Genomic DNA, 27468 nt, shown 5'->3' on the forward strand with positions numbered 1-27468 from the left:
AAGTGCCCCACCACAGCTATTCTTTCATCAGGTGCTTCGGATTGACTTGCCCCTTCATCTCCCCATCCATTTATGAATCCATTTACTTACCCCTCCGTCAATGCATTCACCCATCCGTTCAACAATCACTCATTTCTGCCTTTCTCTCTATTATGAATAGACTCTAGGGTTTATCACTTCAATTGTTCTTCCGCACATTCTCTAGCAAACCCCAGCCCTGGATGCACCCATGTGTCTTCTCTGTGTCTCCACCCGGGCTGCTGAGAACATTTGGAGAAAAACACAAGGAGGCTTGGTACCGCTACAAATTAATGGTCAGTGACCTCGACTGGGCCATCAGTGTATCTTGTTTCAACCACTCCGTGGAGACAGTTCCTGTTAAATTCACCAAATCTCTCCCTATCACTTACGCTAATGTACTCTCTATAGCTTTCTATCTCACCACGTCTCAGAATCACTCTGCATACAGCTCTGACCACTCCCTCTGTTTAAACACTCCTTCCCCTGGCTCCCGGGATACCGCATGCTCTGGGTTCCCTCCTTCCTCTCTGACTCTTCTCTTTTTCCTTCGTCAATCACTTTGCCCCTCCACCTGACCTGCAAGTGTGGGAGTGCCCTGCACACGGCCGTGCTCGCCTCTTAGCCCACAATCTGCCACCTGGGCAAGGCTATCCATCCCGTGGCTTCAGTCACCACCCGCACGCTAGCAACTTTCAAACTCCATCTCCTGCCCAGATTTCTCTGAACTCTCCACTTGATGTTGCCGTCTAGATGGCCCTCAAACACTTCAACGTGAAGGCATCTAGAACTGAACTCATGATTTAGCCTCTCTTCTCAAACCTCCTCCTCCAGTAGGGGCTTCTACCACTGACCTAGCCGCTCAAACTATATACCTTGAAGTCACCCTCGACAGCTCTTGCTTCTCGTGGAATAGGTGAATGAATTCAATAAAATATGGTAAATACAAATTGCAAAAGGGAACAAAGATAAGTGGCCTTCCATCAAGCTGAGGAAGCCCACAAGTATCACTGCTACTGGATGACTCAGGTGGTGACCTTGGACACAAAATTTGGGAAAAGGTGTGGTTGACAATTGGCTTATTTCTAGCCTGGTCTCTTGGTCTCCCTGAGACTGATGCCCTTTGAAAACCCAAGGCAGAACCCAAAGCATGTTAAACATTCTGAGTGGAGCGATAAATCCGTCAGTCAGCTAATTTAGGTTCTCTTCTTCAGCACCTCCACCACCCACTATGACCATAGGCCAAATCAACATTTAGGGTTTTAAATAAGACAGTGCATATCTGGTAGACCGGTTTCCTTCTCCATCATCCTGGAAGGAATTACAAGAGAGAGGATTTGTGTTACCTATGTTTGTGTGCGTTCAGAACCCCATCATTTTCACAAAGAAAGAGAAACATCTTTATTTTTTATCACAAACATTGGATTAAGACAGACGATTTTTCACATCTTGAAAAAATGAAATTATAATAATATAACCATTTTATGCTAAAGCCTTAATTCTTAAAATAGCCTTGCTGGGAATCTGACAAAAGCGCTTGAGTCCTACATGACCTCCCGGGGTCACTTGTAATTTCATTCCAGTTAGTACTCATTCTTTGAGTAGAAGCAGCAGCGGCAGAATCCTGAGGATTCAGACGGAAACCCTTCCCTTACAGAGTCCAAGAGGAGGTCCAGACCCACAGCCACACTATTATAACAGTGTGACGTGCTCACCAACAGAAGTGCACATACATGACCTCCCAGAGGAGAGAGGACTCTTTGCTGGGCTGAGACCTTAGCTGGGTTGTTTGGTTCTTTTCAACTTTCCCTTACGCTACTTGTTGACAATCGGCCTCGTGCTGTTATTTAGCCTTAGATGGAGTTCACCACCCACTTTGAGCTGCATTCCCAAGCAACCCGACTCAGGGAAGACCCATACTGGCCTCACAGTCCACGGGCTGGGCCTCGATCAGAAGGCACTGCCGCGTTGGAAATGCACCCAGCGGTGCCAGGTCGCCAGCAGGGGGGTGGTCCCCTGCTGACCCCACCCCTGGCCCCGCCAGCCCACCCCGACCAACCAACCACACGGGTTGTCCAGAATGAATAGGAGTTTACTACACAGCCACCACGGGGCAAATGCATTCCAGGAAAAGGAAACAGTTTGTTCAAAGGCACATCTTTTGATCATAGGATGATGTTTCTGACCTATAGAAGTGTGTGGGTTTGGGGAGGCGAGAGAAGGGGGAAAGGTGGAGAGGGGCCAGATGATGAAGAATCTTATGCACCGTATTAACTAAGGAGCAAGGACTTTGCTCTGTAACTGGGAAGAGTCTCTGTGGTTTTGAGTAAGGGAATGGCTAAATGAGGAGATAGGCTTACGCTTTTGGTTGCTTCTCCTGGACTTGCTTGCCCTCTTCTACAGAAAAGCATGAGATTATTCATTCACATTCAATTCCAGTGTAAATTCACACAATTAAAACAATGTACTCTGTAATTTTAGATGTTAAAAAAATGAACATTGTGTTACTAAAATAACTTTCAGAAACTTACTGTACTTCTTACATGTTTATTTAGCTCCACTATAATAAGGAAGGTTTTGACTCCTAAAACATTTGCTAAACATATAATCTTTTAAAAACTTTTAATTTTATATTGGAATGTTGCCCATTAACAGTGCTGCGATAGTTTCAGTTGCACAGCAGAGCCACTCAGCCATACATATACATGTAGCCTTTCTCCCTCACACTGCTAAATATATCATCTTTGTGCTATTATCTATCTAGCTGGGATTAGGCAGACTTTGCTCAATCAGAAAGGGCTTCTGCATGAATCTGTGAGATAGTTGTCTGTGGGTAGTGTGGTCCTTGGGCCACTTTAATTTGTCTTTATCACTTGGAAACAAAGTAAAGCAGCGAGGGCTTTGTCTTCCAAAATGAGTTGTCAGCTTCAAGACATCAGCATCCTCTTACTACTGTGAATGTTCTCAAGCCTCAGCAGCTCTGCAAATCAGGGTCGGATTTTGGCAGGATGTTGCTCTTTGCGGAAAAGCACTCCGATTCAAAATAAATATCTGTATGAAGTTTCTATTACTGGGGCACTGGTTTCCCAACAAGAATCTATTGTTCAACATTCGCTGTACTAATTAGTAAACATTTTGGTTGCTAAGGCGACAAATGAATAAGCAAGGACAAATGGATACAGCCATCCTTAGAAACAGCCTTTAGTAGTTACAAGCAAAGTTCTTTTCCCTCATTGTATTTTTGCTGCTCTGGACAAACATGGAAGGCACCGTCTTTTACTATGTAAAGCTGCTCTCAGAGGCAAGCATTAGCCCCTGACCTGAGAATTAGCAAGGTTTGACACCACCCTTATGGCAGAAAGTGAAGAGGAGCTAAAAAGCCTCTTGATGAAAGGGAAAGAGGAGAGTGAAAAAGTTGGTTTAAAGCTCAACATTCAGAAAATGAAGATCATGGCATCCGGTCCCATCACTTCATGGGAAATAGATGGGCAAACAATGGAAACAGTGTCAGACTTTATTTTTTGGGCTCCAAAATCACAGCAGATGCTGATTGCAGCCATGAAATTAAAAGACGCTTACTCCTTGGAAGAAAAGTTATGACCAACCTAGATAGTATATTCAAAAGCAGAGACATCACTTTGCCGACTAAGGTCCGTCTAGTCAAGGCTATGGTTTTTCCTGTGGTCATGTATGGATGTGAGAGTTGGACTGTGAAGAAGGCTGAGCGCCAAAGAATTGATGCTTTTGAACTGGTGTTGGAGAAGACTCTTGAGAGTCCCATGGACTGCAAGGAGATCCAACCAGTCCATTCTGAAGGAGATCAGCCCTGGGATTTCTTTGGAAGGAATGATGCTAAAGCTGAAACTCCAGTACATGCGAAGAGTCGACTCATTGGAAAAGACTCTGATGCTGGGAGGGATTGGGGGCAGGAGAAGAAGGGGACGACCGAGGATGAGATGACTGGATGGCATCATGGACTCGATGGACGTGAGTCTGAGTGAACTCCAGGAGATGGTGATGAACAGGGAGGCCTGGCGTGCTGCGATTCATGGGGTCGCAAAGAGTCGGACACGACTGAGCGACTGAACTGAACTGAACTGAACTGAAGAAACATTCAAGATCTCTAAGGGAGGTGGTGAATGTGGAACGAATTTGCTGCTCAGAGGTAATGGTCTTCACAGCAGAGGATTTGAGGCTGAGCAGGCTGCAGAAGGCTGTGGTAAGTCTAGGTGAAAGAAGCTCAGAACTGCAGTGGAACTTTTGAAGTCGCAGCTTTTATCCTGGAAACAGCTCCTGGACAAAGCACCCAGGTGCATTCCTCTCTTAAGGAAGGAAGGAAGCCTGGGCTCTGGCAGCCTGGGACAGTACCTTGACCACGGAAGGTGCCAGCCCCTGTGCCCCTCCCCATGCTCTGATTGACTGACTTCCCCACTTCCTTCCACAGCGTCATCCTCCAATCCCATTTTTGGGCCAATCACAAGGGGTGTGAATTGACATTCCCTTGCTGTTACTGTCTCTTTCTTAGAGTCCTTCAGAGTTAAACATATTTGTATATGATCACTGGCTTTTAATGGCACCCCACTTCAGTACTCTTGCCTGGAAAATCCCATGGATGGAGGAGCCTGGTAGGCTGCAGTCCATGGGGTCGCTAAGAGTCGGACACGACTGAGCAACTTCACTTTCACTTTCCACTTTCATGCACTGGAGAAGGAAATGAATCCCAGGGATGGGGGAGCCTGGTGGGCTGCCGTCTATGGGGTCGCACAGAGTCAGACACGACTGAAGCGACTTAGCAGCAGCAGCAGCAACTGGCTTTTAAAGAATCTTCTCTTTCTATTATTTGCCTGTTTAAAAAAAATTGTAGTTTGTTTTTTCTTAAACACTCTGATTATTAAAACTACAGTTTTATGTGTTTGTATATTTTCTTCTCTCCTGGCATAGGTTTTTAAACTTGTAACTACACAGTATGTTTTATTCTATAAAAATCATAATCTTTGACTTGCTTCCCTCCTCTTCATGTCTGCTGTGTTAGAAGCTGTATGTTGTGAAGATTAGCGATAGAGATTAGTCTAATTTGGCTGGGATCTTAGGGCTCCTAAGTTCTAGTTCTGTGTCTTCCAGTGGGTTATTTGACTTCTCTGTACCTTGGCTTGCTCATTTGCAAAGTGGGGCTATTCTGAGGTCATGAGGATTGAGTTAAACACATAAAGCCCTTTTAAATAGTACCTGACTTCCATTGTATGTGTTTGCTATCATTTTTCTTGTTGGGATCTTTCATTTACTTCCATTTTGTCTCCCTTTGGAATAGTTTAAAAAATGCCCCCTCCGGTATGAACCATGCGTCTATACATATGTGAGTCTGTTTCCAGGTGCTCTATTCTGTACCACTGATCTGTTGGTCTATTCCCAAACCACTACCCTACTGTTTTAATTAGTATATTTTACGATTTGTGCTAATACTTGGTAAGGCAAGACCCTGTTCCCATTCAAAATTGTCTGGGCGCATCTTGGGCCTTTATAACAACCATAAAGTCATCTTATTAATTCCATGAAAGTCTGCTGTTTATTGGAATTGCATTGAGTTTATACATTTATTAGGAGATATTCGGCACACTTATTTCTACTGTAGCCTTGCAAATTCCTTCATGGAAGCCTTGCATTTCTTTTATCAGATATACATCTACCAGAAGGTGTCCTGTGGTTTTGTGGTCCGCGTGAGTGGCTCCTTTTATTCTACATTTTCAAACTGGCTCTTCCTGACCTATAGAAAGGATTTTGATTTTGGTGTATTCCCAGGTGGCTCAGTGGTAAAGAATCCTCCTGCCAAGCAGGAGATGCAGGTTTGGTCCCTGGTCAGGAAGATCCCCTGGAGAAAGAAATGGCAACCCACTCCAGTAGTCTTGCCTGGAGAATCCCATGGACAGAGGTGCCTGGTGGGCTACAGTCCATAGTGGTCCCAAAGAGTCGGACACGACTCAGCGAGACGGAACAGCAGCAGCTGCATATAGATCCTGGGTCCAGAAATCTCACTGGACTTTCAGTTCTAACAATTGGTGGAGTCTCACAGTTTTTTATTTTGTATTTTGTACTAGCTAGGACTTCAGGTGTTGAATAGTAGCGCTGACAGCATCCTCCCTGGGGTGTCTGATTTGTATGAAAGTGTTTCCAAGATTTCACCAGCAGTAAGCTGTTCAGTGGATATTTTAGTAGCTAGCCCATTATAATGTTAAGGACTTCCTGTTCGCTTTCCACTAAGGATATTTATCAAGAATGGATACTGAATTTTTTCCCCACAAGGATTTACACATTCTAATTTCTGCTTGACTTCTAGGTATCTGAGGATTCTTGCTGCTCTTGTGAATGAAATGTTTCCCAGTTTTCCTCCCCTTTCTGATACTCCCTTTCTCCCAGGGTGTTTTTGTTCCATTGGCTATAAATCTCATCCAGCATCAAATACTCTTAAATTTATTTCTCATCCTTTCTCTGTCTCTCAAGATCTGACCCATGTGGCCAAATTACTTTCTTTCGTAGCTGCTTGGAGGCTTCATAAGTTTCTTCAACTTAACATGCCTCAGACTAGATTTCTGACTATTCCCTTTCCTCATCCCTAAACTTTAGCAAAATGATTCATCACCCAACTTTATATTTCTTGGAGAAATCCTGTTCATCCCTCCTCTCTATGTTCAGTTTATCTGCATGTCCTGTTTGCTGGGCTTTCTTTCCTGCTCAGTCTCTACTCCTACCTTTAGCAATTTTGAGGAGTTGAGAGGATGCCTAGACCAGGATAGGAGGCTGCTGAGTTGGGGTCCTGATGGCCTGTGGCTTTGGTGGGTCAAGTATCCAGCAGCAACATGTGTCATTCATGGCAAGGGGCTAGGTGAGACCACACCAGGTTCCTAAGACAGAGTCCAGGAGGGGTGGACACCACAAGGACCAGCCACCCCTTTCCTCATTGCCCCAAGGGGTCTCAGCTTCCCCGTACTCTTATCTACCTTGAGGAGGAATACAGGGAGGCGAGGAATAGTCCTGATAAGGAGCTGAACTTTGACTACGTATTAGCAAGAGACAATTCATGCCAGAAATAATCGAGGCGGTATGAGTGCAGAGGTTCTCATTCCCTCTCCCTATCCTTTCTTGTAGTATCATGTCACTTGTACAAACACAGAGCAATGAAAAAGTCATATATATATATATATATATATATATATATATAGGTACAACTGAGCTTACTTTTAATACATCTGAAACTTCTTGCTTTATTAACTTAAATTACCAAGTATATATTAAACTTTCTTCTCCTTAATCCATGTAACATATTAAGAGGTCCTGGGACTCATCATTTTCCTCCTTTAGAGTTTTGATATCTGCAGCCAGAATATTGCTCTCTCAGAGGGCTCAGGCCCTGGGTAGTCAGGGTAAAGGCTGCCTCCTGTCCTTCCCACGTTGAGTTCTCTAATCACAAGACAAGGGCAGGCCCTTGCTCACGGTGCTGAGGGATCTGATTGACAAGAATTGGAGAAGTGTCTTGTTTTCCAAATACTAACCTGCACCCCGCCATTCACTCGGTAGCACCTGTACCATTTCCATGTCTGACTTCCTGTGATTCTATGGACATGTAGCATGGCAACTTACTACTTGCACTGTCTTTCTTTCCAGAGGACCATCCACAGCTAAGGGCCACATACTGCTTTTGTTAAACAATTACCCACAGCCCAACTGCCTTTTTAAAAAGATGTTAGGAAGGATGAACCGAAGGAAGAAAATCCATTTTATGTTCATGATTCTCATTTTCACCTGCAGTGTCTTAGGGAAGAGTGAAAGTGTGTTTAAAGATCCCCAGGACACTGGTGGGAACACGGATATGCGAGTACCATCTCTGCGTGCTAAGTCACTTCAGTCCTGCCCAACTCTGCGGCCCCATGGACTGTGTAACCCACCAGGCTTCTCTGTCCATGGGATTAAAAAAAAGGCGTAATAGGCTCACAGTTAGTCAGAATAGCCATCATTAAAAACTACATATAATAAATGCTGGAGAGGGTGTGGAGAAAAGGAAACCCTCTTTCTCTGTTAGTGGGAATGTAACATGGTGCAGCCACTATGGAAAACAGCGTGGAGGTTCCACAGAAAACTAAGAATAACCGTATGATCCAGCGGTTCCACTCTTAGGCATCAGTCAGTTCAGTCGCTCAGTCGTGTCTGACTCTTTGCGACTCCATAGACTGCAGCATGCCAGGCCTCCCTGTCCATCACCAACACCCAGAGTTTACTCAAACTCGTGTCCATTGAGTCAGTGATGCCATCCAGCCATCTCATCCTCTGTCATCCCCTTCTCTTCCCACCTTCAATCTTTCCCAGCATCAGAGTCTTTTCCAATGAGTCAGTTCTTCACGCCAGGTGGCCAAAGTATTGGAGTTTCAGCTTTAGCATCAGTCCTTTCGATGAATATGCAGGACTGATTTCCTTTAGGATTGACTGGTTGGATATTCTTGCAGTCCAAGGGACTCTCAAGAGTCTTCTCTAACACCATGGTTCAAAAGCATCAATTCTTCAGCGCTCAGCCAAAAATAGGCATATACCCAGACAAAACTATAATTCAAAAAGATACATGCATCCCAATGTTCACAGCAGCACTATTTACAATAGCCAGGACATGGAGAAAACCTAAATGTCCATCAACAGATGAATGGATAAAGAAGATTTGGTCGTATATACAATGGACTGTTACTCAGCCATAAAAAATAATGAAATAATGCTATTGGCAGCAACACGGATGAACCTAGAGATTATCAAAGTAAGTCAGAAAGAGAAGACAAGTACCATGTCATCTTCCTTGTATGCGGAATCTAAAATAGGACACAAAGGAACTCATCTATGAAACAGACATAGAGAACCGATTTGTGGTTGCCAAGGGGGAGAGGGGATAGAGGAAGGAGGGTTGGGAGTTTGGGATTAGCAGATGCAAACTATGGTATATAGGACAGAGAAACAAGAAGGCCCTATTGTGTAGCGCAGGAAGCTATATTCAATTCCCTATGATAAACCACAATGGAAAAGAATGTGGAAAAGAATATATAACTGAGTCACTCCACTGTACAGAGTAAATAATTAACACAACATTGTAAATCAACTATACTTCAACAGCATTTTTTAAAAAAGAAGGAAAAGCAAAAGAGTAGTGAGTTCACAGTGTCTTTTATTGTTTCCTAAAGAGCCCAGTTCTATAATTTTCAAGATCAGTTGGGAAAGTCCCTTCCTGTGTTGCCTTTTTCACTGGGCAGACCTGCTGTCTGAATCAGCACAGGGGTCCCCCAGGGGCGCGGGGACCACAGAAGAGCATCTGGGGGCAGGCAGTGGCAGTCTGAGGGCCCCTGCAGAAGCCGTGAGAGGTGCCCCCTGTTCACGCTCTTGACACTCAGCATCTACGGAACACCTGCTCTGAACAAGGCACCTAACGAGGGCACCCTTCCAGGTTCCAGATGCTCACCTAGAATTATGCACAACATTCAGGGCTGGCTCCCCTGGGTGCTCAGACAGTAAAGCGTCTGCCTGCAATGCAGCAGACCCAGGTTTGATCCCTGGAGAGGGAAATGGCAACCCCCTCCAGTAATCTTGCCTGGAAAATCCCATGGATAGAGATGGGCTACAGTCCATGGGGTCGCAAAGAGTTGGACATGATTGAGCGACTTCACTTTTCACTTACAGGGCTAGGGCACAAGAGAGGGAGTAGTGATCGCTTCTCCTTGGGGGGAAAGGAAGGTTCTGGAAAACCTCCTTGGGAAGTGACTTGGCTTTGGGCTGAGAAAGCATTTGCTCTGTTAATTGTTGGGTGGGAAGGAAGTATGGGAAGGAGCCCTAAGGCTCAAGGTCCAAAGGCTTGAAATAATGCTGCCCTTTGGGGTCCAGGAAGAGCTGGAATGGGCTGAATGCCCTCACCAGGGGAGAGTCCCTCACTAAATAAAAGCCTTATTACGGAAGGAAAAGGTCAAGCATCCATAGACTTCTGCCTCCATCCTTGGCCAGAATGTGGTCACATAGGAAGTTATGTATATTTAACAGGGCATATCAGCAAGGTTTTTTATAGAAGGGCAGTGCAGATATTGGGTAGTCAGTAGTCATACTGGACATTATGAGTTTTCTATCATTTTTATTGTTATCATTACTATGCAACTTTGGAGAGTTTATGTAACTTCTTCAGGCCTCAATTTCCTCATCTCTAACAGGGGGACAGTGGAGACTACCTGGAAGGTTATCCTGAGAATTGGAAATGACAGATCACTCCTCGGCTTTTTGGCTAAGAGCAAGTGTAGAAACGACAGAAAGCATCTGGAGCACAGTAGGTGCTCAAGAAACAGTGAGAGGAGGTTCTTGTTCTCCCTTTGGTTCCTTTCCTACACTTTTTCTCCTTCTTCAAATACCTGCCTCACTTTCCCCTCCTTTTTAGAGTATATGGAGACATCTGGAAAGCCTGGAAGAAATGATAATTTTACAGTTTCAAATTCAGTCATTTTTTCTCTTCATCCTGTCAGACAGTTTATGTTTTCTCTGTGATTAGGAGGTATGGTTTGTGAAAACACATGTAGTGTTTATAATGATCTGCTTTTAGTCACAGAAGTAAATAAAGATGTCTTTACTTTATTAAGCATTTAATTAATGCTTGAATTAAATGTCATGTGAGATACATGAAGAGTGTGCCTGAAGAAGTCAGTGGAATTAGACACGTCATTTGAATGAATTCTTAGTGAAAGGAAAATGGAATTTATGAAGCAAGTTACTTATCTTTGGTAGTACTAGGTTCTTATCCTATTTATTTTATTTAATTCTATCAAAGGCCCTCTGAGCTAAATATTATTTGTTATTTCTATTATGGACTGACTGCTTGTGTCTCCCACAATTCATATTTTGAAATCTAACCCCCAATGTGATGGTAGTTGGAGGTCGGCCCTTAGGGAAGTTATAAGGGTGGAGACCTCACGGATGGAATTAGTGCCCTTATTACAGAGACCCCAGAGACTCTCTTATTCTTCCTACCATCTGTGAGCCAGGAAGTGGGCTCTTGCAAGCCCCAGAATCTGCCAGCACCTTCATCTCAGACTCTCCAGCCTCTAGTCTACGAGAGATAAACCTATACTGTTCATAAGCTGCTCAGTTTATGATATTTTTGTTATAACACCCAAATTGACTAAGACACACTTTTTAAGGTGAGAGAACTGAGTGCACTAAGTCAGAACTGTATTTCACCACATGTGGCTGAAGCAGTGGTCTAAACAAGCTGGAAGTTGGTTTGTCTCTCCCACAAAAGGTGATCAGTGCCCAGGGGTCCAGGGCTAGAATGACTCTCACCAGTGACTCGGGCTCCTCCAGCTTTGTGCTCCACCAAGGGGCTCTATCAGCAAGGCTGAGCTATGAGCCAAAAGTAGATTGCTGGATTGTAGTCTGTGCGCAGAATAAGTTGCTAGACTGTAGCTTGTTCACATTCCTATCTTCCCTATATAATTCCAAATTGTTTTTGGAAATGCACAGTCTTTCAAAGCACACCTGGAACATTTAAAAATGTTGACTGTGAACAACACATGAACTCTACCAAGTTCAACTCTGCCTAGAATGCCTTAAAGCCAGAAGTCAATGTAATAAAAATAGCGTCATGCACTTTGAAATTCTACAACAGGTTTTAAAAAATAATCGATGAATCAAAGAAGAACTCATTCATATTCAAAATGAAGAGAAAATGAAAAATTTATGTTAGTATTGTGGTATGCAGCTGAAGTTGTATGCAAATGTTATATTATAAATGCACATGTGAGAAAAAGCACAAGAATATAAATCTAAAGAAAACTGAAAAAAAAAAGAAATAATAAATGCAGAAATTAATGGACTAGAAAAAAAGAGCAAAGACAAGCAAGAAAACCAAGAGTTTGTTTTTTTAAAAAAGTCACAAAGGGGCTAAGTTCTGCCAAGATTAATCAAGAAAGTGAGAGAATATGCAAATATATGTTATCAACCATAAAGGGGACTGTGACTATAAAGTTATTACAGATTTTAAAAGGTATAGGAAAATGCCACAAGTACTATTATGTCTGTATCTATGAAACTTAAAAAATGACTGAATTTTCAAGCATATAATTTGAAAAGTATATAAGGTATGGTGTGACTTTTTTTCGGAGAAGGCAATGACACCCTACTCCAGTACCCTTGCCTGGAAAATCCCGTGACTTTTTTTATTAACTATATATTTACATGTAAAATTCTCAAGGCAAAAAATTTTTCGAATATTTTATAAGTAGTTAACTATGAGATAGTAATTTAGGAATTTTCATTATTTTCCTTTATCCAGGCTTTCTAATTCTCAACAGTGAATATAGGTCTTAAAACCACCTAAAGGGCTGGAGGGAGAGGGACTGACGTGAGTTTACATTCCAGCCTGGGCTCCGGCAGGGGGTTGTGATGTCTCCAAACTCCACCCTCTGCCTTTCTTCAGGGAGCTGTTTCCCCAGCTTCTGGTGTTTGTCACCCTGGGACATAGGCCCATGCATCTCTGTGCCCACATCCCATCCTTGGGCCGACCTCCGGGCCCTCATAGTCCAAGCTGGTCCCATTGCCTGGACACCTGCTCCTCCTGGAGGAGGGCTGAGCACAGGGAGCTCAGATGTGTTGAGCTTGGTCAGACAGCACTGGAAGCTGGAGTTACAGGGACCTAGGTTCAAATCCCCATCTGCCTCTCACTGACTTTTTGAACTTAGTCATGTTCCTTAGCCTACCTCATCTTTAGTTTGCTGATGATTATGCAATATTAGAAAAATGAGATGAAGAATATGCAGCAACCACCATAGAACAGGGTCTCAGGAAGTGTGAATTTGCTCCTCTACCATTAATTATTTGCCTGTGTGTGTGCCCAGTCATGTCTGACTCTTTGTGACCCCATGGACTAGTAATAGCCCTCCAAGTTCCTCTGTCCATGGATTGTCCAGGCAAGAATACTAGAGTGGGTTGCCATTTCCTCCTCCAGGGGATCTTCCCGACCCAGGGGTTGAAACTGCGTCTCCTGCATTGGCAGACAAATTCTTTACTACAGAGCTACCCAGCCCTATTTGCCTGCAGTTACAACTAAGAGGGCGTCAAAGGATGAGATGGCTGGACGGCATCACCGATGCAATGAACATGAACTTGGGCAAACTCTGGGAGATGGTGAGGGACAGGGAGGCCTGGCGTGCTGCAGTCTATGGGGTCACAAACAGCTGGACAAGACTGGGTGACTGATCAACAGCAACAACACAACTAACTTACTCGGAAGCCTGGTGTGGTGGGAAAGGATGGCTTGTGTGTGTGTGTTGTTGCTGTGGCTCAGCACATGGGTCTTAGCATTCTTAAGCTGAGGCGTGGCGTGGGCAGAGTTGGAGGAGTGTACGTAACCAATTAACCATGTACCCCGGCCAAATGCAGTGTTTCTGCTTCCACAGGCAATAGTAGCCAGAGACTTTCCACCAACTGTAAACATTTTACTAAAGGAAGGTGGGAAGTGCTGTGTTAAAGCGGGGTGAATTTTCAGCTGGTTCTCTAGAATGTCAGGGTTCCAGGGAAGAGAACTGCTTTCCCCTTTAGGAACACACTCGATGGGTAACAAGTGGTGAGGCTGCCCTCTGCTGGACATGATCAGTAAGGAGGAGAGCAAGGAGAGCTGTCAGGGAATAATTTGAGAACTCTCCGGGTAGGAGTCTAGACCGGCATGGAGTGGGCCCAGGCATCCTGTCAGGTGGGTGGGAATTGAGAATTTAGTCAGAGCAGGAATTTAGAGGCCCAGGAGACTTAAAATCTCCCTCTAACACCAGGGGGAAAGATGACCCGAGCAGGCTAGAGGAACTGGTGATGTCTGAAATGCCTGTGAAAAGCTGGGTAGCATTGTCTCTGTGTGCTGGGAGCCTAAAGAGGGTTTCAGTTCATCATTTCCCAGGGGAGCAGAAACCTGAGCTGGACTTTGCCTGTGTGTAGGGTTTGGTAGGGCTTGGAAGATCATCAGGGTTGTATTCACAGTGAGTCAGACTCTAAAAATCAACGTCAGTGTCTCACTGGTCTAAAAATGTTTGTTTGTACAAAGCAGTTTTTTGGATACTGATGACCCATTTCCTCCTCCCGCAAATTTGGAGACGTCCAAGAGGCTCCTCCCACCTCCCTGCTGCCCCTGAGGCTCCTTCTTTCCCAGACCCTCTTCCTGGGGCTTGAAGGTAGGCCCACTGCTGCTCCTGGGAGCCGCGCTTGGCCTGGCGCCTCACTCAGCTCACACCCACCACACCCACTCCCAAGGTGGTGCCTCTTCCGTGAGTGAAGGACCCTCGAGATGACAGCTCTAGCTCCTGAGTTTCAGGTGTCCATTTCCACGCAGATGTTGTATACACACTTCCACTTAACAATAAGCCAGACCAATAAGATGATCTCTCCCTCTCCTCTAGTTAGACTTCTGATTCCCGCAAGGGCTAGAGCCTTCACAGTGACGGGTAACTCTGCTACCTCATCGCCCGTGTCCCGACACCGTCACCTCTCCCATGCTGCAATTCACCTTTCTGTATCTTTGCTTAGGAACCGACCGTTCCCATCCTTCCACAAACCCTTATCTCTGACTGTCCAAATCTCGGGGCCAGATGAAAGGTTTCCACTTATATTCTACCTGCTTCCCCAGCTGACACGTGGCCCCGCTCCTGTGGACTCTCCGTGCCATTGCTCAGCACATTCTCGTGTTCCAGAGCATGCCATCCTTGAATAGCACTTACTGACATCTATGCAACGTTCCTCGTGTACACTGTGAGCTCGCCGTCAGCAGGATGTTTATCTGATCCAGAGATGTGTACATATTTGGGCTCAGTAGATGGGTCTTGTTACTCATGAGCATGCCATGTGCATCCTTGCCTATCTTCCCAGCTGGTGGATACATTTCTTGAGGACAGGACTCAGTATGACTCAGCTTTGTGTTTTTTACAGAGGCTGTGTCTGGCACAACTGGAACATATAATAAATGCTGAATTGGATGCTTGAAGCAACCCCATTAATCATTTAGTATTAATCATTTAGTATTTGTTGTGCCTTGAAGAATTCTAACGTTAAAAGTTTTGGACAAAGCAGATGAGCCTATGAGAGATACTGGGATGGAAGGGCTAGAGATGGTGGAGGGAATCTAAGAGAATGTCAGTGACCAGACAGGGAAGTGTTTACATGGAAAGAGAGCTCAGACAAGAAGACGGCTGGTCTGGCAGCACGGAGGTCTTTATGGGAAGCACTTCTTTTTGGGCAAATAGGAACAGAAGCCAGACAAAAGTGCATGGATGGGGAGGAGATGTGGAAATAGAGAAAAAAGAGTATTTATTGATAACTTCTCTATAGAAGTGAGGAGTTACAGAGATAGAGACATGAAAATGAGGTTCAGAGAAGATTCTCTTCCAAAATGGGATATTCATGACTATGACTAAGAACTTCTGGAGTGAGGAAGACTTTCCTAAGTAAAATATAAAACCCCAAGTAAGAAACTGCATTGTGTGTGTGCACGCTCAGTTGTGTCCGACTCTCAGCAACCCTGTGGACTGTAGCCCACCAGGCTCCTCTGTCCATGGAATTCTCCGGGCAGGAATACTGGAGTGGGTACCCATTCCCTTCTCTAGCAGATCTTCCTGATCCAGGGTCTGAACCTGGGCCTCCTGAACCGGCAGGCAGATTCTTTACCACTGACCTCCCTGGGAAGTAGGAAACTTAATTACCTAAAAATTAATAATTTGGGGGACTTCCCTAGTAGTCCAGTGGTTAAGAATCCACTTGCCAATGCAGGGGACCAGGGTTTGTTCCTTGGTTGGGGAACTAAGATCCCACATGTCTCAGGGCAACTAAGCCTGTGTGCCACAATGAGGGAGAAGCCCACGTTGCTGTGTTGAAAGATCCTGTACATTGCAATTAAGACCTGATACAACCACTCATTTTTAAAAAGATTAATTATTTTTGACATGATAAAAGATGGTGAAACATCAGGAAAGAACAGTTGCAACATATATAACAGGTGTAACACAAAATTTGGACTCTACAAGGTCTATGAGGTGAAAAGGACGTATTTTCTTTTTATAACTACACTCAACTTGCCCCTCAGCCCTCACTTCTAACTACAGCAGAAGGCAACCCCATCAAAAAACAACAAAAATTACACACTATAAATCAACTATACTTGAATAAAAAACAAAAGAAACCAAAAACAGAAATCAAAATATTCCTTCAAAGTAACTTAGTTGTTTTTAACATATTCATCCTTAAAACCTAGACCGGGACTTCCCCGGTCCAGTGGCTAAGATTCTGTGCCTCCAATACAGGGGGCCCAGGTTCAATTCCTGGCTGAGGAACTAGATCCTACATACCCTAATGAAGATCTCGCATGTCGCAGCTAAGACCTGGCGCAGGCAAATAAACAACAGCAATAAAACCCAACCCGGATTATCTGCTCTGTCTTCAAAGAATTCAACACTTTTTCATGGTTTCCTTGATCTTTGTACTTTTTTCTGTTGGTGGATATCATCCTGTCTTGCAATGACATATTGCATGCCTGTGTGTGCAACTTGACCTTGAGTTTGCTGACAGCAAGAACATGCCCGGTGTCCAGTATATATGCACATTTCCTGTGCTTATCTGTAGGCTCTCGTTGGTTACCAGTCATTTAAGTCCCCTGTGTGCTTCAGTGTTTTGGAGTGATAGGTAGGACTATTTCTGCATGTGGCACATTTCTCGAAGGATGTTGTAGTAATTAAGACTTTACCCACCCTTTCAGAAGTTTTCCAAGAATCAAAATTCCCTAGTTTCTTGTCTTCCTCCTCTTACTCTTCCTTTTTAACTTAGGTGGTGGTTTAGTTGCTGAGTCGTGTCCAACTCTTGTGACCCCATGGATAGTAGCCTGCCAAGCTCCTCTGTCCATGGGATTTCCCAGAAGAATATTGGAGGGGGTTGCCATTTGCTTCTCCAGGGGGTCTTCCTGACCCAGGGATCAGATCTGGGTTGCCTGTGTTGCAGGCAGTCTTTACTGTCTGAGTCACCAGGGAAGCCCCCTTTTAACTTAGGTAAGCAGTAAAATGCATAAAAATGAGGTGCAGAGCTCACTGAACTTTTATATACATATACACCTGTGTAGTCATCTCCCCAGAGAAGGCAGTGGCACCCCACTCCAGTGTTCTTGCCTGAAAAATCCCATGGATGGCGGAGCCCGGTGGGCTGCAGTCCATGGCGTCGCTAAGAGTCAGACACAACTGAGCAACTTCACTTTCACTTCTCAGTTTCATGCATTGGAGAAGGAAATGGCAAGCCCCTCCAGTGTTCTTACCTGGAGAATCCCAGGGATGGGGGAGCCTGGTAGGCTGCCATCTATGGGGTCGCACAGAGTCGGACACGACTGAAGTGACGCAGCAGCAGCAGCAGCAGCAGCAGCAGCAGCAGCAGCAGCAGCAGCAGCAGCAGCAGCAGCAGCCAACTCCCAGATCAAGATGCAGAACATTTTCTGCTCCAGCGGGCTCCCTCCTGCCTCTTCTCAGACCCCACCTTCTCCAAATACAACTATGTTCTGATTTCTAGCACCATGCACTTGACTGGTTTTACCTGTTTTTGAACCTCATATAAATTGAATCATGGCTTATACTTCTTTGGATCTGACTTCTTTTGTCCAACATCGTGTCTGTGAGATTCAAACATGTTGATGTGTGTCTATAGCCTGATGTTTCTCTGGTGTAGCATATTATGGGATGAATAGCAATTATGTTTTTAATAACAAATCTTCCTTGATTCTTTAGAGAAATAGTCACTCCTATATCTACAACATTATTTTGCCATAGATGTATTTGGCTTTATAATATTTTTTTCCTGTCCTAAATGAGTGGCTAACACATAAGAGAAAAGAGAGTCCATTTTCAGAAAACATGATTTTAAAATACACAAATAGAAATTAACAAACTCTTCCCTTATACTGCCTGCTGCTGCTGCTAAGTTGCCTTAGTCTTGTCCGACTCTGTGTGACCCCATGGACAGCAACCCACCAGGCTCCTCTGTCCACGGGATTCTCCAAGCAAGAACACGGGAGTGGGGTGCCATGTCCTTCTCCTGCCTAGGTATAAACTATTGGGTGTAAGGTAGACTACAAGGATGTATTGTGCAACATAGGGGATACCGCCAAAATTTTGTAATGACTGTAAATGGAATGCAACCTTTAAAAACCATATAAATATATATATTTTTAATTTCGGATGGGATGTATTGGAAGGTTGGGATTGACATTTATATATACACTATGACATATATACACTGTTGATTCCTATAAAACAGGAAACTAATGATAACTTGTATAGCACAAGGAACTCTGCTCAATGGTCTGCAGTGACCTAACTGGGAAAGGAATCCAAAAAAGGGGATACATGTATATGTATAGCTGATTCACTTTGCTGTACAATAGAAACTAACACAACACTGGAAAGCAACTATACTCAAAGTTTTAAAATTAATTTTATTTTAAAAAGGGCAATTTATTCAATAGCTCCTTTCTATAGAGCTGGGCAGGAAACGGACCTAGATTCAGGATGGAAGACAGCCCTGGATGTGAGCTGGGACCGGCGAGTGGCCGGGGGTGGGCTCCTGGAGTAGAAACCCCCTTGCTGATGAGCTGTTTTATGTCTCCCCACTCCCCCTGCCCCCATCACTGTTTTTTCCAGTGAGATGAGTCAGAAAGCGGTTAAGGAGGGCCCCAGACTCTCCAAGAACCAGAAGTTCTCCGAGCACTTCAGCATACATTGTTGCCCGCCGTTCACCTTCCTCAACTCCAAACGCGAGATCGTGGACCGCAAGTACAGCATCTGTAAAAGTGGCTGCTTCTACCAGAAGAAAGAGGAGGACTGGATCTGCTGTGCCTGCCAGAAGACCAGGTGAGTGGTCGTGCTGCCGCCCGGCGCCTGGACTGGGCGTTGGCCTCTGTCTCCGGCTCCGAGTTCCCCCTTCCTGCTCTGCTCTGGGGCCGGGGCTCTCTGCAAACTGCGCTTTCCCCAGCCCGCTGGCAGGCGGCTCCCCGTTAGGCTCTGCCACTGGAAGGTACTGGAGGGAGACTGGAAGGCGGGAGGGGGCGCAGGGCTGCCTCCCTGTTCCAGCTCCGGTCAGCATCACGTAGGCAGCAGAGGAGAGCCACTGCCCCAGGCTGCAGCTTCTTTTGGCCCTCTCAGAACCAGCCGCCGCGCACCGTCCCCTCAGAGGCCCAAGCGCCAGCCAGCTGCACCCCCCGCGGTGGTCAGAGCGCCAGCCAAGCCACGGTCCCCTCCGAGGCCCGAACGTCAGCCACGCCCCCGCCCAGAAGTCCGACCTCCACCGGCCAAGCAGCGGCCCGCTCAGAAGGCCAAGCAGCAGCCGCGCAGCAGCCCCCAGAGAGGGCCAGGCACCAGCCGTGGGGGGTCCCCCGTCAAAGCTTCTAGGTTCTGGTAACACCATCTCTTCCCTTTTGCTCCCCCCAGCCCTCAGGTTAGTAGCTGCTTCCTGTGTTTACTACCAATGGGTTATCTCAGTGGTCCTCCTTCATTCAGCCTTACAAACTGTCCTCGGTTCCCTGCATTAAATCCCCTCATTTGAAACTCCTAGTGTGGCTCCCGTTTTGCTCAGAGATGCTGTTGGTGCAATACTTCAGGTGGCAGCATGGGTTGCTTCCTTTGTCTAACAGGGCTGGAAATGATTCATGTATAAAGTCAGAGTGTGAACCGCAGTGCGAGACTGAATAAACAAGGCCCTCGATTCCTGTGCCTCAGAGAGAGAAGGAATGGGGACTCTCAGGGGTGTCTGTGTGTGTGCTAAAGGAGAGGGTCAGCCAGATCATTCAACCCTCCTCCCAACACACGCCATCTGATGTTAATCTCAATGGCAAGACCGGTCATTCATTCAACAAGCTTGATTGCATATGTATAGAGTTCCACATACTGTGTTGGGGATGGGGATGCAGCCGGGCAACCAGGTTGTTTGTGACTCAGCAGGACCAAATGAGAGAATAGTTATCCACAGCGTAGGGTTAAATGCTCTAGTACTCACATAATCAGCATGTGCATTGGGCGATGGGAACCTGGAGAATGGCTCCCTGTTTGGGGCTTCAAAGAGGTTAGGTTAGAATAAGTAGAGGATAAGAGGGAGATGGAGAAGAGGGCGACAGGATGAGATGGTTGGATGGTATCACCGATTCAATGGACATGAACTTGGGCAAACTCTGGGAGATGGTGAGGGACAGGGAAGCCTGGCATGTGGCAGTCCATGGGGTCCCGAAGAGTTGGACACAGCTTGGTGGCTGAACAACCAAAGGGGGTGATGCTTGTCGACAGAATAGGTGAACTGGAGAGCACGTGCTCATCAGCTCCATCTTAGGCAGGTCAGCCTTTTTTTTTTTTTAATGGCTTTTTCTGATCAGTTTTAGGTTCATAGTAAAATTGAACAGAAGGTTAGAGATTTCCCATATACTCTGCCCACACACATGGCAAGCCAATTCTTTGAGTATTTGAAAATGAAACTGTTTTATAAGTTAACCATGGGTATTAATTGTATTTGAGATTCTCATATATGCTTTGATGCTCAGAGACTACATAGAGTATAATAGTGTGTGGATGTCTCATGATGTTTTCAGATTTAGTACATAGAAGAATCAAGTGGGGAATGTTAAAATGCTCGCAAAGAATCTAATTCTTTGAGTCACTGCTGAGGTCAGGGGAGCTGCATTTTCAACAAGTAACCACCCCATCCCCAGCATAGATGAGGTGAGATTAATTTGTGAAGAGAAATAACAGGTTGGTAAGTGACTGGTAAGTCACTAAAAGTGTAATAGGAAGTTGTATATCTGGTAATCTGGTCGTTAATTTATGCCTTCCGAAGGGGCCTGAGTACTAAGGTCCTATGACAGGTAAGTTTTGATATATAGAAGAGGTTGGGAAATGTGGAGAGCAGAGGAAACTAATTGTACATGGCAAGGCATCCACGGTGGTGGCTTCAAGCCTACCATCCCCAGTGATGGCTTTTGGGTGGCTGGGAATTGAACCAGGACATCAGGAGGAGGAAGACAATGAAAGCCAATCTCCTCTGAGACACAGATGTGTCTGGATTTAACCTCGCTGGTTTTACTTACTTAAATATTTTAGTGGTAGCATATTTTGACTCCCCCAGTTAGCTGTTCTCGGTGGGTATCAGAGAAGACACCTCTATAGGCTATTACCTCCTCAGTTGTTGGCCCTTCCCTGGGACCAGGGGCCCTGACAGGCTTCAGTCATAATGTCCAGTGACATCCCAGACTCATCTGAACCCTTCCTGTGGTACTCATTCTCCCTTCTCAGGTTCCCAAAGGTCCTAAGGCAATGCAATAGGGCTACTACTTCACCGTCCTATGCAATATACATACAATACTCTACTGACACTGACTGTCCTAAATCAAAGTGGTAGGAGGGAGGTTAATGGGAAAAAATTCACTCTGAAGCAGAGCTACTAAATTCCACGTGAAGAAAAGGTCACAAAAAGCTTTCCTGAAACTGACTTACTTTTAGAAATGGTGCCATTCTTGAGATCTGACCTTTAGAGGTTATACAATTTTGACAAAGGCCTTCTGGGTCTTTAGTAATTCTCACTCTTCCTCTTATCAACAATCTCAGCAAATAACACCACAGCCCCTCTAGTCACTCCCACTGGAAACCCAAGCGCCAGTCTGACTTCCAACCTCTCACCACACACACAGGCTTGCCAATTTTACTTTCTGGATTTTTTTTTTTAACCATAACTTAAAGTACATTTAGAGTTGATGTGAAGGGATGCAGAAGTGAGAAGTGAGACTGAGCCTAGAAACAAAGGGGATATATAGGTGGTGGGTAGAGTAAGGCTCCTTCATGGTGTGTATGGAGGGCTGGGCCACTGATGGGAGCAGGAGAAGTCTGGCTTTGGAAAGCAGAGAGACCCATTAATGGGCTAAGATAAAGGCAAGCCATACTCTGAGGAGGAGAGAATCAGAGGTTGGGAAGGTTAGGGTAGGTTAGGAATACCAGAGACACAGGCTGTGAGGCTGTGCTGAGGGCTTGCTGAGCTCTGCTGGATGGAGCTGCGTCTGGACCATCTGTCCGTATGGAGTTTATTCTCCAGTGACGGAAACAAAGAGCCAGTTCTGAAATCACCAGTGGACACATCCAGCTCATCAACAGCCTGCTTTTCTATGCTGTTAGGGTGCCAACAGCAGCTGTTCTTAAACTTCACCAGGTGCCTCTGGCTTTTCCTTCTCTCTCCATCAGACTCCTTTTTTTAATCCTGGTAGTTTGATTTTTAAAATGTTTCAAGTGTTCATTATTTATTTATTTAAGTGTTCCAGTTTATTTAAACTAAAAAAAAAGTCAAAACAGTTTACCCACTTCTCCTCCCTACTCTCTGCCTCTATGCTCTCTCTGAGCTTGTTTATCATTTGGTTGTTTGCTTTTTTAGATTTCACATGTAGAAGAGATCCTATGATGCTCATCTTTCTATGACTTCTGTTTCTTAGCATAATGCCCTCCAGGTCCTTCCATGTTGCTGCAAATGGAAAGATTCTGTACCTTTTTCTGGGTGAATAATAGGCCATTGCATATACATAATTATGCAAGGTGTTACGGAAAAACTTTTTGCTTTTTGGCCAACTGTATGTATGTATGTATGTATGTATGTATGTATGTATGTATGTGTGTGTGTGTGTGTGTGTGTGTGTGTGTGTGTGTGTATGCTCTACAGCTCATTTACTTATCCTCTGATGCACGCTTGTCTCCATATCTTGGCTATTCATAAATAATGCTGCAGTGAACATAAGGGTTCATTTTCTTGTTGTTTAGTCACTAAGTCGTGTCCCACTCTTTGCAACCCCATGGACTGTAGCCCACCAGGCTGCTCTGTCCATGGGATTTCCTAGGCAAGAATACTGGAGTGGGTTGCCATTCCCTGCTCCAGGGGATCTTCCTGATCCAGGGATCAAAGCTGCGTCTTCTGCATTGGTGGGCGGATTCTTTACTACTGAGCCACCAGGGAAGCCCTTTACAATTTTATCCATTCTAATATAAGAGTTATGGTACCTGACTATAGTTTTAATTTTGCTTTTCCTATTGATTAATGATGGTTTTTAAATGAACTTGTATATCATCCACCAAAGACATTTATCGGTGAAGTGTGTACTCGATCTTCTGCTCACTTAAAAAGCAAATTATTTTATTATTGTGTCTTAATATTGTACTATTGTATAACAACATATTATATTATTGTAAAATAATATAATTATTTTATATATATCAGATATATAAAAATATATATCTGGATACAAGCCCTTTGTTAAATATATGTTTTGCAAATATTTCCTCATTTTCTTAACAGTGTCTCTGTGAAGGGCCAAAGTTTTAAACCTTGGCTAAATCCAACTTATTAATTTTTTATTTTTATAGATCATGTTTTTTTTTGTATTGTATGTGTGCTTTTTGTATTGTGTGTAAGAGTTCTTTGCCTAGCCAAAGGTCACAAAGATTTTCTCCTGTATTTTCTTTTCAAAATTTAAACATTTAACTTTTACGTTACTATCCATTTGGGGTTAATTTTTTGTAAATGGTGTGAGATATGGATTGAGGTTCAAGTTTTTCTACATACAGATATTCAATTGTTCCAGCCTCATTTGCTGAAAAGATTCTCCACTGAATAACTTTTGCAATTCTGTCAAAAATCAGTTGGTCATGTGTGAGTTTATTTCTGGACTTCCTATTCTGTTTCATTAATTTATGTGTCTTTTCTTAAACAAGCTTCATTAACTATAGCCTTATAGCAAGTGTTAAAATCAGTTTAGTATAAACTCTCCAACGCTCTTTTTCATTTTTGAAATTGTTTTTGGCTGTTCTCATTCTTCCACTTTTCCATAGGAATTTTAGTATCAGTGTGTGATTTTCTACAATACATCCTGGTAGAACCGAATGGGATAGTGTTAAGTTTGTAAGTCTACTTGGGGAGAGCAGTACATGGCATACCTCCCCATTCATTCAGCTCTTTCTTGCTCTGTGGTTTGCAGCATGCAGGTCTTACACATGTTGTTTGCTTTACACTTAGGCATTTCATGCTTTTCTGTACTATTGAAATGGTTCTTTTTCAGTTTCAATTGTTCATTGCCGATGTATAAACATATAAGCTTTTTTATACTGATCCTATATCCTGTGATCTTGCTAAACTCACTTATTCTAGTTTATTTGGGGGGAGGGTAGACTCTGGAATTTTCTACATTGATAGTCATGTTATCTGTAAAAAGAGACAGTTTTATTTTTTCCTTTTTGCTCTCTATGCCTCGTTTCTGTATGTGGTTTATCCTGCTATTTCACCTAGAACATTTTAGTTTTAGAAAAATATTTGAATAAGATTAAGTCCTTGCCAAATGGTCTTTCTGAATAATTAAAAGGGATTAGATCCCAAAGGCCTGGGCCCAACCAGATATTGGACTTGGGTTGAGTTGTAGGTTCATACCTGTTTTTAACCTCAAATTCTTATTTCAGGATGTGGCTTGTCTTTCTTCATAGCTCATTGATTGACATCCTCTAGCATCAAACTAGAGAATGGGCATGAATATGCTTTGCATTTACAGAATCAAATAGGTTCCTATTACCAGTAGAATTCTTAATTTGGGCAATTGCCCAGGATCACCAGGTACTGACATCACCTTGATGCTTATGAGAGATGAAGCTCTCGGGGTTGCATTTACCTGATGGACTTAATTCTAACCTACATTTAGGGCCAGCTCTTAAGGAGAACTAAGACCCCGAAGAACAGTCCTGTGAGGGTTGACTATGTGTAGGCCAGAACTCACGCCTCTTCTTTCCCCAGCCCCACAGGGCCTCGAGCCGTTTGTTTCCTCTGCTCTGCCACGTGGAAGGTCTTTACAGTTTTCACCCTTCAGAGCTAGGCTACAAGATGATGATTAGGACATGTTATACAGCTTTGGTTTTTGCTTAATAGTGACCAGTTATTTTCCTATTTTGGTTTGGCCAATGGCCAGATGCGGCCAAAGGGGATGATATGCAGAGTATGTCACGTAGCCAGAGGACCCCTGTGTCTGCAGAGTCATTATTGCTGTCAGTGGGGAGGAGCCTGGGAATGGCCCTTAGACCAAGCCTTCTCACTGAGCAGAGGCCAACTCCAGTGTGAGCTCAGCTGGTACATCTGACACCCCAGGGTCCATCTCCCTTGCTGGAGGGTGCAGGAGTCACGGGAGCAGGGACCTTTTTTTTTCCTTTTTGTTTTAAATATTTATTTATTTGGCTGTACCAGGTCTTAATCGTGACACATGGGATTTTTAGCTGTGGCAGGTGGGATCTAGTTCCCTGACCACGGATTGAACCCAGGCCCCCTGCATTAGGAACACAGAGTCTTAGCCACTGGACCCCCAGGGAAGTTCCGGGGACTCTGTCTTATACTCACAACCCCAGGGCCCGACTCAGGGCTTGACTGAACAGACCTGTCAATACACCTAGCAGTCAGTCCAGCCCGATGGAAAGGTCAAACCCCAGCATCAGATTTGAGGCTAAGCACAGCTGTCTATCCAAGTCACTTATTCTCTTAAAGCTGTGTTTTTCCCATCTGTGTCATGTGGCTATTATCTACCTTATCTGTGATCATGGTAAAATGCTGAGTTCATCATCTTCTACTACTCGTAAGTGGCTCTTATTAGAACTTTTATTTAACAGATACACTGTGTCACTCAATCCTGACTACTGGCAAATCCTCCCCCACTTGGTTGCTTCCCTTGGTTGAGAAGGAACTCAGGGGCTGCTGCTGCACAGGTTGGATACAGGGGAGCCTGTGACATAACCAGGTGCTCAGAGTATCTAAGATGCTAAGTGGTCTCTGTGCCGTGGTAACTGCAGAGGTGGTACCCAGGCTATGTGAGCATCCACACAAGTGTCAGCATCCAGGGTTTTATATTGAGCAGGATCTATAGGATGTTCTAATGTAAACAGGCTGGCCCATGTCCGGAAGGCATGGAAAAGATCCAGAAAACAGATTCTCTTCCTAAATGTCAAGAGACGTGTTCCAGCCTATCAGGCTACAGTTCACTAGGCAAGTTTCAACAAAGTATTTCTTCATTGTTTTTCCTGGTGTTCTGGATCCTTTCTGATGGGCACTAGCACTTGCCATATAATTTGGGGTTTGGGAGAATGCTGTTGTTAACACTTTATTTTTATTTTGAATTTTATTTTGAATTTTTCAAAGTCCCCAAATTATAGGAAAAGCTGTGATCCTCATAAGGTTAATCTCTGGTGGAAAAATGCATATTCCTGATGCACTTGTCTTGGTATTTTTTTAATTTATTTTTAAAATTAAGAACTTTGATGATATTTTGAAACTATTTGACATGACCTTATTTTGAAGGTAGCCACATAGATTTCTGCAGTCTAAATAATTTAATCCCTCAGTTGGAGAATAAACTTTCAAGCAATAGTATTTTGGGATCACATATTTATAATGATCACATATTTATAAGGAAATAACTGGGTGTTATCTCCTTCTTGAAAAGTCTATTCTGCATCAAAATAGGAACACATCGATATGGTCACAACTTTATAATGTGCATACACACCCCTGTGTATTTGTGTGTATGTTCATGTGTGCATGTCTATAGGCAGTGAAACTAGCTTTTTCTAGGAGTGGTGGTATTTTGATTTTGTGTTTTTCTGTATTTCAGTTGGAGAAGGAAATGGCAACCCACTCCAGTGTTCTTGCCTGGAGAATCCCATGGACGGAGGAGCCTGGTGGGCTACAGTCCACGGGGTCGCAAAGAGTTGGACACAACTGAGCAACTTCACTTTCACTTTCACTTTTCTGTATTTAAAAATATTTGCAATGATTAACAGCGAAACAATAATCACTGGATATAAAGACAGAAGAGTTTTTAAAGAATATCTTTCCCAGGCTTAGGCCCGAAATATAAAATATTATAAAATAAAAAAATATTGGCCAGATACTTTCAGAAGTGAGAAATTAAAGAGAGATTTTTAAGGCTGAGTTTACCAGATGTGATCACCTCAAAGGCAGTCTATAAATCTACAATTCTAGTAACCGAGCCCCGAGAAAGGACACATCCCTCAGCGATGCTGAGGGCTCTTCTGTTTCTTTTTGTTAACCAGATTGAAAAGGAGGACCAAGCCGACCCCTCGGAAGAAGTGATGGAGGACTTTCAGGTGAACGGTTGGCCTCAGCTCCTGGACTCACTGCTTTTCGACGCACATGCCCTGGGACAGGTCACCTGGCTTTGAATATGACGCAGGGGCCGCCACCTGCTGATGTGGCCACAGCCGATGCCCACAGTCCCCGTGGGGCAGGCGCCGCCGGGCAGCCTGCCTGGAGGTGAGAAGGGACACCTCTGTGCATTAGGCTCCAGGCGGTGGGTCCCTGCAGCACCCTTTGGTCTCAGCC

General features: G+C 44.3%; 1 protein-coding gene across 2 annotated transcripts; it reads left to right on the forward strand.

The window, feature by feature from the left end:
• The first annotated feature begins 18729 nt into the window (after positions 1-18729).
• On the forward strand, positions 18730-27219 carry MOBP (myelin associated oligodendrocyte basic protein). 2 transcript variants are annotated; one of them, XM_068983004.1, is made up of 2 exons: positions 18730-18935; positions 27180-27219. In XM_068983004.1, exons 1-2 carry the CDS (start codon positions 18730-18732, stop codon positions 27217-27219), a joined length of 246 nt encoding a protein of 81 aa, XP_068839105.1. The 2 variants fall into 2 exon arrangements, with proteins under 2 accessions (XP_068839105.1, XP_068839104.1); XM_068983003.1 differs by lacking the exon at positions 27180-27219 and adding an exon at positions 19227-19482.
• Positions 27220-27468: the final 249 nt, after the last annotated feature.

This window comes from Capricornis sumatraensis, chromosome 10, assembly GCF_032405125.1.
Source record: "Capricornis sumatraensis isolate serow.1 chromosome 10, serow.2, whole genome shotgun sequence".
Lineage (NCBI taxonomy): Eukaryota > Metazoa > Chordata > Mammalia > Artiodactyla > Bovidae > Capricornis > Capricornis sumatraensis.

What these genes read in the sequence shown, in the direction of transcription:
- MOBP (XM_068983003.1), top strand. Translation starts at nt 18,730, where the DNA reads ATGAGTCAGAAAGCGGTTAAGGAGGGCCCCAGACTCTCCAAGAACCAG. An exon ending in TGTGCCTGCCAGAAGACCAG is followed by an intron (nt 18,936 to 19,226) that starts GTGAGTGGTCGT and finishes TGGCCCTCTCAG; the next exon opens with AACCAGCCGCCGCGCACCGT.